Source organism: Neopelma chrysocephalum, unplaced genomic scaffold (genome assembly GCF_003984885.1).
Source record: "Neopelma chrysocephalum unplaced genomic scaffold, ASM398488v2 Primary Assembly neopelma1_23, whole genome shotgun sequence".
Classification (NCBI taxonomy): Eukaryota; Metazoa; Chordata; class Aves; order Passeriformes; family Pipridae; genus Neopelma; species Neopelma chrysocephalum.
In genome coordinates this window covers 6,407,936-6,426,477 of record NW_020897691.1, presented here as the reverse complement: position 1 = coordinate 6,426,477, position 18,542 = coordinate 6,407,936, and the positions used below count along the sequence as shown (strand labels likewise).

The following is an 18,542-nucleotide window of genomic DNA, read 5'->3' as shown; positions in this document are numbered from 1 at the left end:
TTTACCTCAGTATTTGTCAAAGGGCCGTGCCTTTTTGGGGAAATCCTTCAGCACAGTGAAAACTTAAAGATGTATTGCACAAGGAGCCTACAGAGTGATGCACTTCAGCTTCAGTGTGCTGACCATTTCCTTGATACTATATAATAGATCAAGGTGTCAACTTACAGGCTGCATGGGACACAAATATTTGAAAAGGAAATTAAAAAAAGGGAATTTTAGATATTCCATTAACTTATATACAAAGGAAAGAGGGGTGGCAAGTATTTTTTAGAAAAGGGAGAAAGCTCAAAAATTTCTGTCAAGTAAGTAAGGAGGTTCTGGGTACCTCTAATAGCCTAGGAAAGCCCTTGTATATACTTGTAACTTGATGGTATTTACCAGGTCCCCAAAGCCAATGACAGCAACCGATAGTGTCAAGTTCACTTAGTGCCAGTCACTTAAAAAATAAAAAAAACACACACGCACAAAAAAAAAAGAAACCTAACAAAAAAACCCAAAACAAAACAAAAAAAAAAAAAAAACCCAAAAAACAAAACAAAGAAGAAACAGAAACTTCCCCTCTGTGGATTCAATATACAAAACCACAAACTGAATGTTACTAATAGCAAGATACTGATTTGCTTCTGTTAATACGGTTCAAGAGAACATAGTCAAAAAAACAATACAGCAGCAATCTTTAAAAGTTAAGATTAGTGTGAGATATGATATAAAACAATCAGGTTTTTAGCTGGTAATTAAAGTGCTCTTTTTCTGACTTAAGGTGTAAAGAAAATTAAAGTGATTATCAGTTACTGGCAACCCTTACATTAAATTAGGTCTTTCATGGCAGAGGAGAACAGTATGAACAGTTTTACAAAAATAGATCCACGTTATTTTGGAGAATACTGTAATTTTTTTCCTTTTTTTTCAGTTTTTCTTTTTTTTTTTTTAAGACTCAATTTTGATAAACTGTACCTGGTCATACAAAAATTACCCAAAATTCAAACTTTTACCATATAAAAAAAGGGAGAGATGAAATGGATTCAGCTGGATGACAGGTCTGGCAAAATATAAGAATGGACAAATTCTATGTAGGGCACTTATTTATGTCCAGATGCATATGCTGTTTCTTACTGATTGCTTATCTTCTTCACATAAGCAGTCACAGGCCTGGAGTCACAATCACATAGTACAATGCTTCAGCAGTCAAAGAACCTTCTATTTGATGCAACATTGAAACACTGTTTGCTTCCTTATTAAGATGTTGGTTTGTTGTTGATTTTCCTTTATCTTGTTATTCACATTCAAAAGTTAATAGATAGCATCAAGATTTATCAGGGAGAATAGCACAGGGAGTTGCTAAATCAAAGGCTTATAAAACGTCTTTCCCAACTGAGTCAGAAGGTTTATTAAGTTCAACCCTCACACCTTTTTCACCTGCAGAAATATGAAAAGGAAATCAGTATTATTTTTCAGCATTTATCAAAGTACAGTCTTTACAATTGCTACATTCACTGTCCAGATTAGTTTTAAGAGAGTACTTCAAAGATGGTCTAGTACAAATGATCTAGCAAGATAGGTATCTTTGTATACATGCTCTGTATCCTGTGCTGTGTAAAGTTAATGAGCTATGGTTACTCTTCATCTCTGAAAGGCAGCACATATTTGGCTGCTCACACAGAGAAGTGGATACTTCACATCATACATGCAGTTCTGAAGCTCATCATCTCAGACCTTATAAAGGTAAGCTTTAAGAATGGACAATTAAGAACCTGAGGATACTGCCCATTATTCTGTATCAGAACATCCAGAGCTTCTAGGTATTTACCTCGGTAAAAAATCTCTGAGGGATTTTTAAAATGCAACATTCCATTTGACCATCAACCAATGTGCACCTCTTCTGTCCCTTTTCTAAAAATTGACCTATTCAGGTCACCCCAAATAAAGTTTGACTATCAAAACATTAACAGACACAATATCCCATATGCAAGAAAAAAAACACATATTCTGCATGGCTTTAGTTAGACTTACACTAATCCAAATACGAAGTTTTCTATTTTACGACATTTTATTCTATAATTTTACACATTACTGTCAGTAGAAAATAAAAAGCATCTTGCACAATTCTTGCTGCAGATATACAGCAGAGAACACAATTTTAATTGCAAATGACAACCGAAAACACAACAATATGGTAATATAAATCAATTACAGGGCAAACCCATACTGAAGGAGGATGAGGAATTTCTTCACAGAAAGAGTGATTAAAAAATAGAATGGGTTGCCCAGGAAGTGGATGGGGTCACAATCCTTGGAGGTGTTTGAGAAAAGACTGGATGTGGCACTGAGTGCCATGTTCTAGTTGACCTGCTGGTGTTCAGTCAAAGGTTGGATTCAATGATCTCAGAGGTCTTTTCTAACTTAATTGATTCTGTGGTTCTGTGAAATTTAAACAACCCAGCCTTCCTTCCTTAAGTGCCAGCAGTTTAGAGGGACTTGGAGAGGGACTGGGGCAGAGGAGGGAGCACCTTCCCATCAGGCACAAAAGCCCACCCAAACCACTTCCCTGCACTCTCTCTGAAAGGGTAGCAGCTGAAGCTGTGCAGAGGCAACAGCAGAGCTCTGACCAGTAAAGCCAGCTCCAGGAGCTGCACCGTCACACACTTGTGACATGACGGCCAGCTCAGAGATAGAAAGGCTTCCTGTGGAGACAGGAAGGCATTATCTGTCACTCCTGACTGCCTAGGAAGTCACTGTGCCTTGCCAGGCATGTGCCATGGAGCAATGGGACATCCTACCTGGCTGGAGCTGAGGAGCTCCCTTCACAAGCCAGGCAGGAGCTGCACTGCTCTTACCACTCCCAAAATACACAGTCACCAGCTGCACCAAGGGGGACTGAACTGAACTGCAGCTTTCAGAGCTGCTACACAGCTCTTAGGAGGCCACTTAGGAGCTTCAGACACCTAACAGCACTGCATGGAAATATCATTTGGAAATGACTGGCACATGCCTTCAACATCATTGGCTTCAGAGCTCTTGACAAAACTCCATGTATGTGTGCACTTGTGGTACACAAAATACACCTAATTTTGGTTTATTTTCAAACTACTGTAACAAACACAAAATTGTGATGGCAATTACAAGCATGGCAGAAGTTCTAGGCCATTTCTCCTTATAATGCTAATTTGAACAGGAAAATTAGATCAACTTCCTCTTGAGGGAGAAGCCAGAAAAGGAAAACAGATGCTAGATATGTGAAATTGGAAATGGAGGAAGTAACTCCATTCTTTGATTCCAGATTTTAATTTTAGGCTTTTGTTTCTCCAATATAAAATTTTTGTCATGTGAAGTTGTATTCACTTGTTGAATCACTACAGTCAATCAAAACTATTTTCAAGGCTCTCAGTTCTGCAGTATTCTCCACACCTATTAGGGAGACAAGACTAGGGGGAAGCTGTATTCCCCATGTAAAAATACTGAGCAGCCTCAGGTCTCAGAGAAAGTGTGAGCAGGACAGGCACTGACCTGGATTTCTTCCCCAAGCCCTGCCTAGGAGTTCAATCCTTGGGTCATCCTTCCCTGTAAAACCCGATTCTTGAGTTATGCCGACTTCTCCCTCTGCTTGTGCATAGGGTGGGGCAAGGAGATGAGGCTAGACTACTCAGCTATTCTTTCACCAAGAAAAAACAAACAATGGAGAAGATATTAACAAGAGATTACCTGTTAGATATTTTACTTTAGCTCGTGCTCTTTCATCTGCATCAAAATACCACACTGTTATTGCGTACCTAGGGAAATCGAAGGAAAAAGAACAGTGAAGCAGTTGGCATGAAACACAACCTAAATGAGATGATACTTCTGCAGTCTGACAAAATACAGTTTTCAGAAAGCAAGTGGTTGTTCTGTTTTTTTTTCCTATTAGTAGATATTGTCTGAACAGTCATTGAAGGGGTGACACTGATGCTTTAAGTTTACACTTCTTTTTCTAATGAGTTTGCTATTACAGTTCTTGCCCAGCACACGTAATGAAGTCTCTGCCTATACCACCTTGTCCTGTGATCTCATCTTTTTACTAGGTCAAGTCCATCACTGAGTTACGCTGCAAAAACCTCTTTTTTTGGACATTTGGCACAAGGAACAATTAACTATCACAGGTCCTCTGTTCTTCCACTGCCCGTAGAGGATTTAAATACAAAATGCCAGCTATTGAGAAAAGACTCTAAGGAGCTTTAGTAAATGGCATTTCACCCTCTAACTCTGCTGGGAGCACAAAGGGGGAGGGGAGAGCGTACAGCTTCTTGAAAGGCTGCAAGAGGATGCACCGAAGGCAGTTTCAAGTTACTTCTCCCAAAGGTACTTCTGTTATCTCACAGCTCCAGTCAACGTTCAGTCCTCTGGCCATCCAAATGTGTTAGAACATGGGCAACAAGAAGCTTGGATCAACAACTCCAATGCTACCTATTAATGCTATCTGGAAATGTTACTCATCACATGTGGGCAGTGAATGAGGGTACCTTTAGCATCATCCACTGCCCTGCAGTGAGGGACAAAGGAGATATGCAGTTTCCCCTATGCCTCAGACTGAAAGCAACTCCTCTAATACTCAAAAGATTTATGTATCCATGGTTGTTTCTGCCCCATAACTCTCTCCCAGTTCCCAAACTAGCACATGGCAGCTTAGTTTGAAATTACTGTTTTCTGACAGGTCTCTCCCAACAAGAGGGGACATAAAGCTGAAGTACCTAGTCAATCTTCCAGTAACACATTAAGGTCCTAAGGACAAAGGGAAGGGAGAAGAATGTAAAGCCACTACAGAGAAATAATGAAGACAACATCCTTTAGCTGAGATCTGTTCCTGGCTCTGCGTGCTCCCACCCAGTTCAGCCAAGCACAGCAACTTCTAGTGTTTCCAGTCCTCCCACCTTTCTCCAAAATAAGAGATAAGGCGTCACTACAAACTCAGCAGCACAGTGGAAGCCTAATCATCCACCCACAGGAAAAAAAACCAAAACACCTTTTTGTCAGGTCATAATTCAGTGTCACTCATTTCTCATTAGGATTTGCTCATTTCTTGATAAAACAGGCATCATGCAGTAGAGAGTCCGTTAGTCCTACCTTGTAGCAAAGGCTGGCTGTACTTCATGAGGGTTGCGGCGATCAGACCAGAAGAATAGCAGTCTATCGAATTTGGGTTCAATATCAGCGAATTGGGCTTTACCTTCTGGAAATATCCGAAGGATGCCTCCACTTACCTACAAATTAAGTATTTAAAAGCAATGCTTGAGAACAATGTCTCACTGTATTTAAAAGTACCAAATATCACATTTGAAAATATTTCAGACACTTGGAACTGAAACAAAAGTCTTTATCAGGTGCTACAGAAATTATGAATCTATGACTTTTCTGTCAATGCATTTAATAAAATGTTCTACACATTTTTCATTGAGTAATTTCAGAATGCTTGCAAATATTAAACTTCCATTCACGTTTAAGTAAAAGCTGTGGGCTTAGATTGGGGGTTTTTTAGCTGCATTACCTACTTGCAAAAAAATGGATAAGACTGACTGATATTACACAGGTAATATCAGTCTATATATAGACTATATACCTATCAGTCTATATACCATACATACACGGTCTATAGATATATGTCTCTATATTGAGGTAAAAATATCGCAGTATAGATGAGCGAAACATTGTATTTCACATCTAAGTTTCACTCTGCCCCATTAAAGACATTATTTCATTTAACAGCAGCACAAATTTATGTAATGTTTCTATAATTAAAATGAGCAAGGAGTAGGAAACTTCGAACTAAAACCTGAATCTGTATTACTGATGGTCAATTTAAATATCTTCCAGGTTTTGAAAACAGTTGGGCCTACCTATGTATGTCTAGAAAACAGCACAAGTAGGTGGGGTTAAACACATAAGTCATGCTAACATCTTCCTACTTATGGTATCAATGTTGTTAAATCTAACTACAGATGGCCACCATAGGCCTTCATGTCATAAGAGTCATAACAGTGCAAGTACCAACAAGGCAAATTGATATAAATGACTGTTTTTTAATTGTGTTCTAAATCAGCAAACAAATGACAATTTAGATACATTTGTTCTCCTAAAAAAAGTTTGAGCTTCTTCTTCAATAAACAATATACTTGGTAGTATATTAATTTGTAATTTAAAATAGATTTTGCAGGAAATGAAATACCTTTCTTCATAAATAAAATATCCAGATAGTAAATTTTTCATAGTTATTGTAAAAATGCAATTTGCTTGACTTCTACACTCTGGTATGTATTAAATTTTTTTCCAGGAGAGAAACTATAAATCAACCAGAAATGCCCCAAAGCTGCATTTTAAGATGCTCAATACAACGAGTGCACTTATATGCAAAAATACTATCACGGCAAAAAAAGGCTGGTAATTTATTTTCTAATTGAAGGATCCAATTGGACATGTCAAAGAGCATGTCAGAAACAGAAAGCTTCAAGTGCATCCATTTGACTCAACTCTCTGATCTACCAGTTCATGCAAGTACGTTATGAGGGGAAAATAAGAAAAATAAAAACTCTCAGCTGCAGCCTGTGTTATCCATATCTGCTGCACGCAATTCACAGAAACTGACTGCTTTTAGTGCTCTTCCACATGCTACTTCCTAACTATGATAGAAGTATCAGTAGTTTTATCCTTTTTTTTCCTACACAGAATGAGAATAAACTTCTGTCTTTGCATTAAAATGCTGTCTTTGCATTACTCTTTCACGCTTTCAATACAGTCACTTAGCTACATCCATTTTTCAAATCTACCTAGCCCACTGAATCGCTAGGAAAATCCTTATTAAAAAATTTCTTTATCATACTCCCTTGTAGTAAACTCTTAAAGCACTTGAACTGTGCTATAAGTCTGTTCTGCTCCCCGTATCTACAAAAATATAAAGACTCGTGATACTTTGAACTACACTGATGTAGCAATGACGGTAACACTTGGTTTATTTGAAAATGCTCTCAAGCTACAGCATCTCTCTCTTTATAAGCATACTCCATTAAGCAATCTACTTGCACAAACAGTAAACTCACAATTCAACAGGACTGTAAGGACAAATAAACCGAAGGCAGTTTCATGTATTGTTTATTTAGTCTTTGTGTATAGGAGAGGCATTTACTACTTTCCTTCAATCTTACTGTCAAAAAGGTCCTGCTGGCATAATTCAAAACCTTGAAAATCAACACTCCATCTCTATCTGCTCTCACTAACAACAGAGTCAGAGGGGGCAAAGGATACCCACAGCTAACATAATGTAAGAACGCAACTAAGGCACAGAAATAAGGACATGAAAAAATATGCCTGTAGCAAAGGTGCATCAGCAAGTATACCTAAAACAAACAAAAAAGATTGTTTAGAAAGAAATTATTGCATACCTTGGCATCCCAGTCCTTATTAAGATAATATATACATGTAACACATCTTCCATCTCCATTTGGATTATCAACATGGCGCACGTATCCTGTTCCATTGCCTGGATAACAAGCCACCATAGCCTGGAGTCAAGAAAAAAATACAATAATTAATTTTATCCGTGTGCATGTGAAAAGTCTATTTTATTTATAATAATTTTTAAGTAATTAATACATAAGCAACAGAAAAATTAAACTAGAAAGACCGGGCAAAGAATTTTTTTTTAGTTGTGTTTTCTTTCTAGTTATAACCTGGTTTTGAACACAGATGTCAACAACAAAGGAATGAAAGACACTGAGAGGAACACTTAATTAAGGCATGGAATTAAGGTGGGGCTACTCTCAAGTTGTGACTAATCCTTCAGATTTCCCTCCCTTCAATGAAATAGAAGAGACAAAAATGTCTCATATATAATTAAGCAGCATGTGCTTCTCCTTGTGATAAGCTTTCCAGACTCAAGTTCAGAGACAGCTACCTTTATGTACTTTTTTTTTCCTGTGTTTCCAATTCAAAGAATTTCTCCCAAAAATGCTATGAAACTTTATTTTTAGGAGACTTTTAGACAAGACCAATAGCCCATCTTACTCGATCACTCCAAGTGCATTCTTGGGTTTGTGTTTTGTCCTGTACTTAGGAGGTCTTTGAACCTTTGTTGAAACAAGCCTACATGTACAAGAAAAACATCCTTTTTAGTCAAGAAGTGAGAAATTGAAAACAGACACCGAACAGCAATCTGCAATAACCTTCTGATATCGAACAAGTCCCAGTACAGTAGTGTATTAAACTTCCCATGCTGCACTTAGCTCAGCTGACTTGAAAGACCCCTGCAAGATGGTTTCTGAGTCTACAGACATGAGGATGTGCATGTGAAACAAACTGGCCCTGGCTAACAGACAGCCTGATTAGCTTGATTAGCTATCAGAGCACATCGCTGGTTCCTTGTCCAGCACATCACTCCACCTTTATGCATTTGCTGGAAACAGCAATTACTTCAGGTTTTGGAAAGAGATCAGAACAAAGTTTTCCAGATCAAGACACCCACTGCCATCACAGTACTCAGACATCTGCAGCGACAATATCCTATCTGAAAGAAATTGTAACATGAATTAAAAAAACTACAAAAAAACCCCAAACAAACAAAAAAACCCAAACCAAACCAAACCAAAAGAAGTGTGTTTCTACTAACACTGCTAACCTCAATGACTGTCTGCTGTCTGAAAAAAATAAAAACTTCTAAAAACAAACATTCCTGTCTAGATTTAGCCTGGTTAACTTAGAATTCTAAGTTAGACCCCTGGATTGCAAACTGTTTCATCCCTCATGCAAAACATAAAAAATATTTTCCCAATAAAGTGTTAACTATGAAAATGTAACCAGTATATTGAAGTAATTCAAATCAACTGTTTTAGTGCATTTTTTGCTTTATACTAATAATTTTAACTTTCTCTCTCCCCTTTTAAAATCTCATAAATAAAGCTTTCCACAATTTGCATTACTCGCAAGTGCTGAGGAATATATTCAGAGCAGGTAGCTCAGTAAATTGTGCTTTAAGCAGACTAAAAAACAGCTTAAAGTACTTGCAGTTCAATCAGTAAAATATTTGTATATCACATGTAAGCAGAATGGATTTTACTATCTGGGGCTTAGATAGCAGCAACCATTTTAAAATCTTTATTTCCATATATACTCTACTAATGGCAGCAGCAGGTTTTGGTAGTTCTGTCTAGGCAGAAATCAGAACAGTATTTGCCAAGCTGTAACACAGCTTGGTTACAAAGACACCTAAAAATTAAGCCCAACTTCCTTCACATCAGTTGGAAGTGACTACACTGTATGAAACGTACTCAAAACTACAAAATTCAAATATACTTCTTATTTTGCAATTAGGCACTTCAGCGTCTCCATCTTTTTACTATAATCATAATGCAGTCACCATTACAGGCCTCACATTATGAAAACCTATATCAAGAATGTGATCTAATATTTGGCAAAGTCATGACTTAGTAGTTTTGCTGCAGGAAGATAAACCCACAAAATCAAAACAGTGAGTTAGAAATACCAAATAATGTAATAAATGTTCTGTAATTTCCTTTCTTAGGAAGAAAAAAAAGGAACAAAACAAAAGCAAAGCTGGGCTGGAAGAAGAAGATATTTGGTTTCCACTGAAAGCGAAAGCTTTTGAAAGAAGTCCCATGTACCACAAAAAAATCCAACTAAGCTCTCAGGGAGCACAAACAGTGCTGAAAGCAGAGCCAGGTCTAATCCTGTAACAGTATTCCTACTAACAGGAAAGTTTTAATTTAAGCGGTTTTGCTGAGATGTATCATGCAAATGAAACCCTGACATTAACTGTTCCTCAATATCTATGTGAAACAGCAATTAAAACTTATTCAGAACAAGGAGAACTTTGAAACCAAGTAGCTAGAGCAATGTCAATTCTCACTGAAATCACAAGGATTTAGACTCGGATATGAAAAGGTCTTCAGACATGTAAAAGACCTACATACATGTCACTGAGCTAAAAAACCTACTTAGCTAAAAAACCTACTACTAAAATCTTAGGACAGTTCTCAGGTCTCTCTGGCCAACACAGGTTTTTTCCAAAGGCAGTTGGTTCCAGTCTGCTCCTCAAAAAGATAATTTTGCAGGTAGAGAAGCATAGATTTGCATCCTACTGCTATAGTTTCCTTTATGAGGTCCTGAAACAGGTACTCATTCTCTTTGCTGAAGGGAAGGCAATAAAAGAATATTTAACATCAACATTGCTGAAGAAAAAGAGGACCAGCAGGACTTTTTTCTGGGTAAACACCAATTGTCATCAACTTCACATAAAGAGCAGCTGTATTCAATGTCAGAAGTATTTCATACAATTGAGTCTAAAATACTTTCATTGTTTAAAAAGAGTTCGTTTTTAACTTTAGAGTTTGAAATTTCTGCTATCATCAACTGCAAGAGACGAGAAACAGTTTTGCTACGATACCTTATCTAACATGTATTTGTTATAACAGTAGGAATGACTCAGCCTTCAGCAGCAAATTGGAAAGCAAACAAATTCGGGACTGGGTGGGTGTAGCATAATATACATTGCTTTTGTCCGTCAGTGTGACAATTCCCTCTCCCCAACTAACCTATGATAAGGAAAGGTACAAAATGTAACAATTTATCAGTCATGGGAAATATATTGCTTTGTGCAACAATATAAAGCAAGTTCATGTCAAACTATCATGTACTGCAAGATTACCCACATGGAAAGGACAAAGAAATGATCCACGTAAATTACAAAGCCACATACTTTTGTGGTTGCTTTAACATTTTACAGTATAAATAAGCAGGCAGATATATGTCAAACAGAGACAAAAAATTTGGGTCTGTGGTTGGGGTTTTTTTCCAAACACAGCTAATGGCCATCAACAGAGCCAGACATTTGAGACCAGAAAGTCCAAGTCCCTAACATTTTAGGCTATGAAGAATAAAGTTGCTAGCTCTCTGAAACAGAGTTACCTGTCTCATTAGTTCTCCCATAAAAGTAATCAATGAATTCAACTCAAGGTATTACTTGCATTTTCTTAATAGAAAATGAGATCTCCCCTTTTGTGCTTCTTAGGCATTACAATTTTTAAGCATTAAACTTAATTTCTGCAAACAATATATTTAAGCCATATGCTGGATTTGTTCACCCACAGGATTCCTTTGCAAACACTGTAAATATTAACCTTCTTTAACCCCACAGCATTTTCTTTTAGGCTGAGCACTCATGTCGAGCACATGAGTGCTGTCCTAAGATACCCTCTGGAATTCATGAGTAATCAAGAAAGCATGAAAGTGATATCTGCCCGACCTGTGTCTGTCAAATCCAAAGTAATCACATGCTAAAGAAGCTGCTGATTCACATACAGATGTTCTACTTGCAAATGTTTTAACCCTGGAAAATTAGGCCATCAGCCCAAACTGAGCTACACTGTTAACAGAAGAAGTAATGGAAAACAGATTTTTTGCTAAGCATCAGCATCCATAGTGTGCCAGCCATTACTCTAACAATTAAATGGAAAAGGTAACATCAGAAGGAACAAACCATAGTTCATACAGTTTTGTTCACTATGTAAAGAAGCACCAGCTAAGACACTCGACCTGAGAGGCACAGCACATCACTGCAGCTGAAAACATGATTTCATTTGGGACTAGCCTCAACCTCCTTTCACAGAGAAGTATGACAGTCTCACTCATCTATAAAGAAGAAAGACTTGCAGGTAAACAAATTAAAGTTTTCTCCTCTATCCTCTCCATTTCTCTCACAGCTGGATACATGCAAGTTTAGGTATCATTCCTTAAAAAACAAGAACGCAATAACAGCAACCTCTTAGGAAAGAGAGGAAAATACTAGTAACATGAGAAATTAGCAAAATTCCTAAGGGGAAAAAACCCACCAAACATATAATGGAGACGACGTGTTCTGACATAATTATTTATTAATGTAAAATAACTTCATTGTTCAGCTCAGATTACAGAAAGCTGCATCAGTCAAGGAGATGACACTTTTGCTGCTTTGCTGAAGGAACTGCAAATCTCAGTGAGCAAAACAAGATGTCAATGCAAGACCAATGACTTCCTACCAAAATTTATCAGATGTGCTCACAAAGACTTCACTGGAAATCCTTGGCATGTGTCATCTGACAGATCATTCAAATAAAGAAAAAAACCACACACCCCACTGGAATGAAGAAACAAAGAAAAATAATACAAAAAATCTGACTCATCCCTGTTTCGCCCATCTGTGGTGTATTTCTAGTTCAAAAATTTATTCATCTGTGACAAACAATAGTCCTGAAAAAATAAATTTCACTTTAAGCACATATCAGGCTATGATTTTTCACAAGTTGAACAAAGTAACAGTCAAATTGAAGGAACAAAAGACTGCTTTAGTACCACCTTGTGTGAGAAGCATCAACATTAGTGACTTAAAACATGCTAACATGGTATAACTTGGCTTGGATTCATAACTCCTCTGCAAATTCTTCACAAGCACAGATAGAAACTTGCAACAGAAAGAAAATATCAGCAGGGAGAAACTCCTGTCAGCCTCACCTAAACCAGAAGAACCTAAAAGAGGTAAAATAAACTCTATGGGACACAGTTAATCCAAGTATTTCCATACTAACTTTCATCTCGGTAAAACCTCACGATGATATCCTCCATGATTTAGTAAGCAAGGCTAGAAAACCAAGTTTTCATGCAAGTCAACACTGAAACTAGAAAAGCTGGAGAGAAACATCAACCCCTGCAAAGATTTCTCATTAAAAATTCATGCTTTGCAGTCATCACCTTCCGGAGAACCTGCAAGAGGAAAGCAAACTACTACTTAGAAGTTTAAAAATCAAACAAGGCAGTAGCTCACACATCCCCAAGAGAGGATAGGAATCTCTGAGTTAGAAACTAACTTAAAGAAGAGACTGACATGTTGTAGCAGCTTGGCATCATTATTTTTAAGCCCTGTCTCCTAACACTAAGTTGCCACTACAGTCATTCAAGTTGCCCATTAGCAAAGGAATTATGAGCCATTATTTTCTGTTGCATTTTTCTCTGCAGATCTGGTAAATACCTAACTGGAGATCAAAGGAAAAAAACCCAAACAAAACACAAAACACAAACCAGCAAAAAACCAATAAACCCTGACTACACCACACACCAGCTATTTGAGTCATCTTCTGGCAAGCCCAGAGTAAGCTGCTCTTCTAGGGAAAAACAACTGAAGGCAAGGATGACAAACACAGGTCACTCTCTCCTGTGGCTGCTAAAGTTTTAACAGAAAGTTGGAAAGCTTGGCAAAGGGAGGGCAACCTGAACTGAGAACAGAGATGAAAATGAACTCAGATAGGAGAGAGGAAAAATTTGAGAGTTGACATAGCTGCTTACACTATTAATAGAATCAGCACACAGCTATGTACATGGATTACATCTTCCATGACCTTCTAGGGAGTTCAGAAACCTGATCTACCTCCCTCCTTCCCAGGCTCTTCAATGCAATGGCCAATACAAGATTCCTACTTGCTTTGAATAGAAATACATTTCATAAGCATTCAAAATCAAGTAACATACCATACTACCGAAAGTTTGGCACAACATATTAATACTTTTACTACATTGCTTATTTCTAACTTGGCAATCAGATGCTGCTTTCTCAGATCAAAGTTCAGAAAAAGCTTTGCCAACACAGCAGCAGCAAGCTCTTCAACTTCTCTTCAAGTCACTGCTTTACTCCTGTCTTCATTTTTACATGACATTACTCTGCCTACAACATTCACTTCAAACATCCTAGTAAACTGACACAAGCCAGAAGGCATCAGCTTTCATGCTGGTTCAGTGGCCACATTCAACCCAGCTCTCCAGGGCCAGAAGATCCACATGAAGTTTGGATCCAAACACCTGTAGTGTAACCATGGTGCCATTTAGCAAACCAGCTCAGGTATTTTTCACTGTAGCAACATAAAGTTCAGTACTCCTCCCTTACCATTCAATTCTAATTGCGCTCAACAGCGGGATCACACAAAGTTGACTTCCAAATATCACTCCTTTAATCCATGCATGAACATAGGCTCCAAAAAATGCTCTTGAGCTCTTGAATTGCTGAAGAAATGTGCATACAAGTCTAGATGATTCATCACTTCTTACATGTGGCACAGAAAAAAAACCAAACCAGAACTGCAGTTGCTTAAGTCTGATATTCAGGAAATGACTGTGCCCATGGGATGTGCTTACACTTTGCTTAGTACATCTAAAAAATAAAAAATAGGATAGAGACGCTCTCATGAAGCCATCAAGCAAAAGGCATTAACCTGGGGGGAGATGGTACAGATTCTCAAGAGGGTGACAGAAGGCAGCACATTCCCTGCATGGAAGCTTTGACTGAGCCTTGAGGAGAGCAGGGCAATCGAAGAAACACATCTCCAAAGGTGAACTGAAATCAGTGCAGACAGACATAACAGGAAGATCTAAAACACACTTCCTAACTCTCAGCTGAGGTCCTGCAGCTCTCACCGCTACTAAACTGAGATAGAAATGTTTAAACATCAACAATTTTCTGCTCTCCTGTACCTGAGCTTGTGAAGTTACAAGTCTCAAATCTCCAAAGGCAAAGAGATGGCTGAGTCAGCTCACAAAATGCAGGGGGGGAAAGTATAGAATGTATTTTCTGTAACAGTTAACACACTGGCTTTTTCCAGGCTGCTAGCCAAGTCAGATGGGACATGCCTATTCTCAAAATTGTGACAGTTTAATCAAAAGGTGCTGTTTTAAAACTGAATCAGTGAAAGAACCCCTCTATCCTTCAATCTTATGAAGGCCTTGTTTCCATTAACTTAATCAAACTGCTTATCAGGAAAATAAATTAGGAAAATAAAATGGGGTTCATATCTAAAAAAGTACACAGAGAGCTTGCACTAGCTTAAATAGGGTACTAAAAAAAAAAAAAAGGAGTAAAGTTTATCTAACATATCTCTGAATATAGACAATGTCTTCGAGTCTAAGTCACCTGCATTCCCTTAAAAAAAAAAAGAAGAAAAAAGAATTAATAAGAGTACATCCAAGATACATCAGTGCTTCAAAGACACTAAGAGCTTCCCTAAGGTTCAACATAACACATTCTGATAGTTTTGATATCAAAGTCTACTGCAAACTTTAAAAGATCAACAACATAAAACAAAATAACCCAAAAGAATCCCTCAGATATACTTAACTGAGGCTTCACAAAGAAGGTAGATGAAAAGCACTGTCAGCAGGGGCAAAAAGTTCTCTCTTAAAAGCCCAGGAGCAAACACACCACTTTGCAGCTAGGAAAGGTTTAAAGCATACTTTGATTTGTGTCAGCCTAAATCTGTCTACATTATGATTAAATAAGTTGACCAATACATTTCAGATTCAAACAACTGTTGAATAACGTCAAATATGTTTGTAGAATTGGCAGGCCTCCATGGCTAACTCCCCATTCCCTCCAAGAGAAGCAGACTCATGACTCACTGTTTTGGCGCTGCACAAAAATTTGAGAGAAGTCAGTCAACACAATTTAAGAGTCTGGTTTTAATTTAACATCATAAATGCTTTGAAATGCATAATACCATTTAGAAAATAAGTACTTTGAAACTTTTTTCCCCAACATGGGGTAGAACTTTCTGCTCTCACATGAAACTACTCAACTTACTACTTTTATCACTGACCATTCAGAAAGGGCACAGAGAAGCAAAATCTTTAAGAACTAAAAATAACGTTAAAGCAAATTACAAGTGCACTAAAATAGTAAGAAGTTAAGCCTCATTCAGCTGCATCACTTAAAATATATTCTGACAGCAGTTTGTGCACACCAGATTTCCAGAGCCAACCACATGACATCAGCAGGCACACTGACACATAACACATGAAGAAGCATGGTTACCTATCTTAACATTTTTACATAGGATCAGTAAATTTCTTCAGCCGTGAGATCTACTGGATAACTGAACTTTCAAAAATGACTGGACTCTATCTAAAGAGGTCTTTTTCAACCTTAATGATGCTGTGATAAAAATAAAGCATGCACACCAGCCCAAAACTTCAAAGCTGGAGACTTCATACTTAATACCAGGAGAGGCTGGGGAGGAAGAAATACTAAGAATTAAGGAGGACAAGAGGTGGTTATTTTTTGGTTTTATTTTCAAACAAAACCTCACTGTGAAAGTGAATGCCTGAGAAATTCGCCATTTAAGGAATATCACTCATCGTCACTATCATTCTCCCCCCAAAACTAAACATACTGAGAAGTCTGGAACTTCCTTCTTATAGAAGACACGAATCTGTACATGATCATTTTGCTAAATACTAGGAGGGAGACTTATTTCTTACCTAAAACTGCAATTTTGTTTCTGCTCTAAGGAGCAATATAACAATGTAACTGAAATTTAGCTTGCAGGAAAGGTATCTTTATATAAATTTGAAAATTGTGCAACTGTATGGTAAGAGAATTGCGTGTTTAGTACTGTGGTTAGCCAGATACTTCAAAATACTCGTGTACTCTAAGTTCCTTAAGTTTACTGCATCTACATGAACATTTACCAAAGTGTTCAAGTCAAGGCCTCAGGTACCACCTCTGTATTTTAACCACAGAAGGATTTACTGTCATAAACAGTATGCTAAGGAAAATGATTTTTAAAACAGTTTTTAAGGATATTTTCAAGGGGATGTATATGATTCAGCATGACCACAGAATTCCAAACTTCACACCATACACTATAGCATTCACTTCTACTATTACAGTCCAGACAATTCAAAAAACCCAAATAACTACGCACTGAAATGCTAATAGACATTTATTTATAGACACTGATTTAATTTATATTAACACTGCACAGAAGTATGACTAAGGTCTAAAGCCAAATAGCTACAAACAGCCTGTAATAAGCTTTCAAGCCACCTACAATTTAAATGCAAAAAATGCTGACTCTGCCCATACTACTTTTTACGGGCTTTCACACATAAACTGTCTCCATCCAAGCCTTTCTTTACAATCCTACCATAACTCTGTAATAAGGCCTCTCTCCCAGCTGGTATAAACAACACTTAGGGTTTTTTTCGTTTGACCAGATCACCCAGTATATCCAGTCCAAATGCAAGCACGCATTATACAAATCTACTGGTATTCCAGCTGTCTCAGGTTCCCACCAGTGCTTGGCCAAAGCCTTGAGAACAGCTGAGGCCACACAGAGCTACAGGCTGATCACAAATGCCAGGAGCAGGACTGGTGACGTTGGCATGCAAGTTGGAAAACTGGCTCCAAAACCCATGCCTTCAACTGTATGTATGTCCCAGCAGAGGCAGCCATGTCATTTCGGGTTAAGGAGGCATTCTGCTGAAACAGGGAGGCTGACTTGGTGGAACTCCTGGAGGAGGGCAGCTCAGGAATGCAATGTATTTGCCCTAGAAGTATGTGACCATGTGAGCACAAGAAAGATCTGAATGTACCCAACACTGAGTCCAGGCAGCAAAAAACACTCGAGGAAACTGCCTGTGCTCGCCTAGCCAATACAAAAACCCCACTGTCTTCTTCAACACCAATTCAGCTGACCCTACAGCAAGCGTACACTCATGGCAGCAACAAGATCATTTCTAGGTTAGGATCTCCTGCAGAGCTCCCTGGTGCTGCTTCAACAGGATTTTTACCAGTCTCCCCATCATCACAACCACTTATGCCCCAAGAGACCAGCCCGATGGAAAGACACATCACTCTCATGGCCACGGAAAAAATAAAACATGCTGCGTTACCAACTATAAAATGGTTAAAATGGACCCATCTGGTTGGTTCCAAGTTCGGAAACTGCTATGAAAATGACCAATCCAATCAAAAAGTTACCTATTTTCCTCTTTGTCATTATTCCAATAACAAAAATAATATTTTATATATTCATCAAAAAATTCACCCTTCTTAAAAGGCAAGTAGGCTTCTCCACAGATTGGCCCTTTCCTGTGAATACCAACTAAGTTAATGCTAAATGACAAGGCTCCTGTCAATCAACATGGTTATGACTGTCTATAACTCAACAAGAATTGTGGTTAGACTTCAGATGCTAACTTCAAACCCCAAATTTTCCCACTCTAAAAATCAGAAGGTGGCGGAACCAAACTCCACACAAAGTGATGATGTAAGCAGAAAAGCCTGACAGGAACAAGAAAGCCTTTCTGAAACAACTTTGTCACTGAGACTTTACTTCCCTCTTCCAAGGCATCCAGAAGAGCACAGAACCAGGACCTCTCACCTCAAATGCTCACACAGAAAGTTAGAAATCTGAACACCAGCTGTGTTAGCATGCAGCCAGCATTTACATACTTTCAAACCTTCTTAAAAGCACTGCATTTAATATAAAAGGGAAGCACACTGTTCCACACCCCACCTAGAAATAATGGATTTCAAGACAGGATGTGCACACCTCATTCTTTTGTGTTTCTGCAGAAAGGTTTATCTGTATGTCCCTAAAAATCGAATCAGCAGAAACTTTTCTGGTAAACCAAAGGGCAGTTAGGGCTTTGCAATCTACCGTACTTACTGGGAAGAGATTGCAGGGATTAGCAACAGTAGCCCAGAT

General features: G+C 38.1%; 1 protein-coding gene across 1 annotated transcript in view; it reads right to left on the bottom strand.

Annotated features, from left to right (window-relative positions):
* Positions 1–872: 872 nt before the first annotated feature.
* The window catches only part of EGLN1 (egl-9 family hypoxia inducible factor 1), a 38,570-nt gene continuing 20,900 nt past the window's right edge, over positions 873–18,542 (bottom strand). The window contains exons 3-6 of the mRNA XM_027685497.1: positions 7,404–7,523; positions 5,095–5,231; positions 3,700–3,767; positions 873–1,416 (exon numbers count right to left, since the gene is read on the bottom strand). Coding sequence (XP_027541298.1) covers positions 1,352–1,416; positions 3,700–3,767; positions 5,095–5,231; positions 7,404–7,523 — 390 coding nt within the window. The 3' untranslated portion in view covers positions 873–1,351. The remainder of the gene's footprint in view (positions 1,417–3,699; positions 3,768–5,094; positions 5,232–7,403; positions 7,524–18,542) is intronic.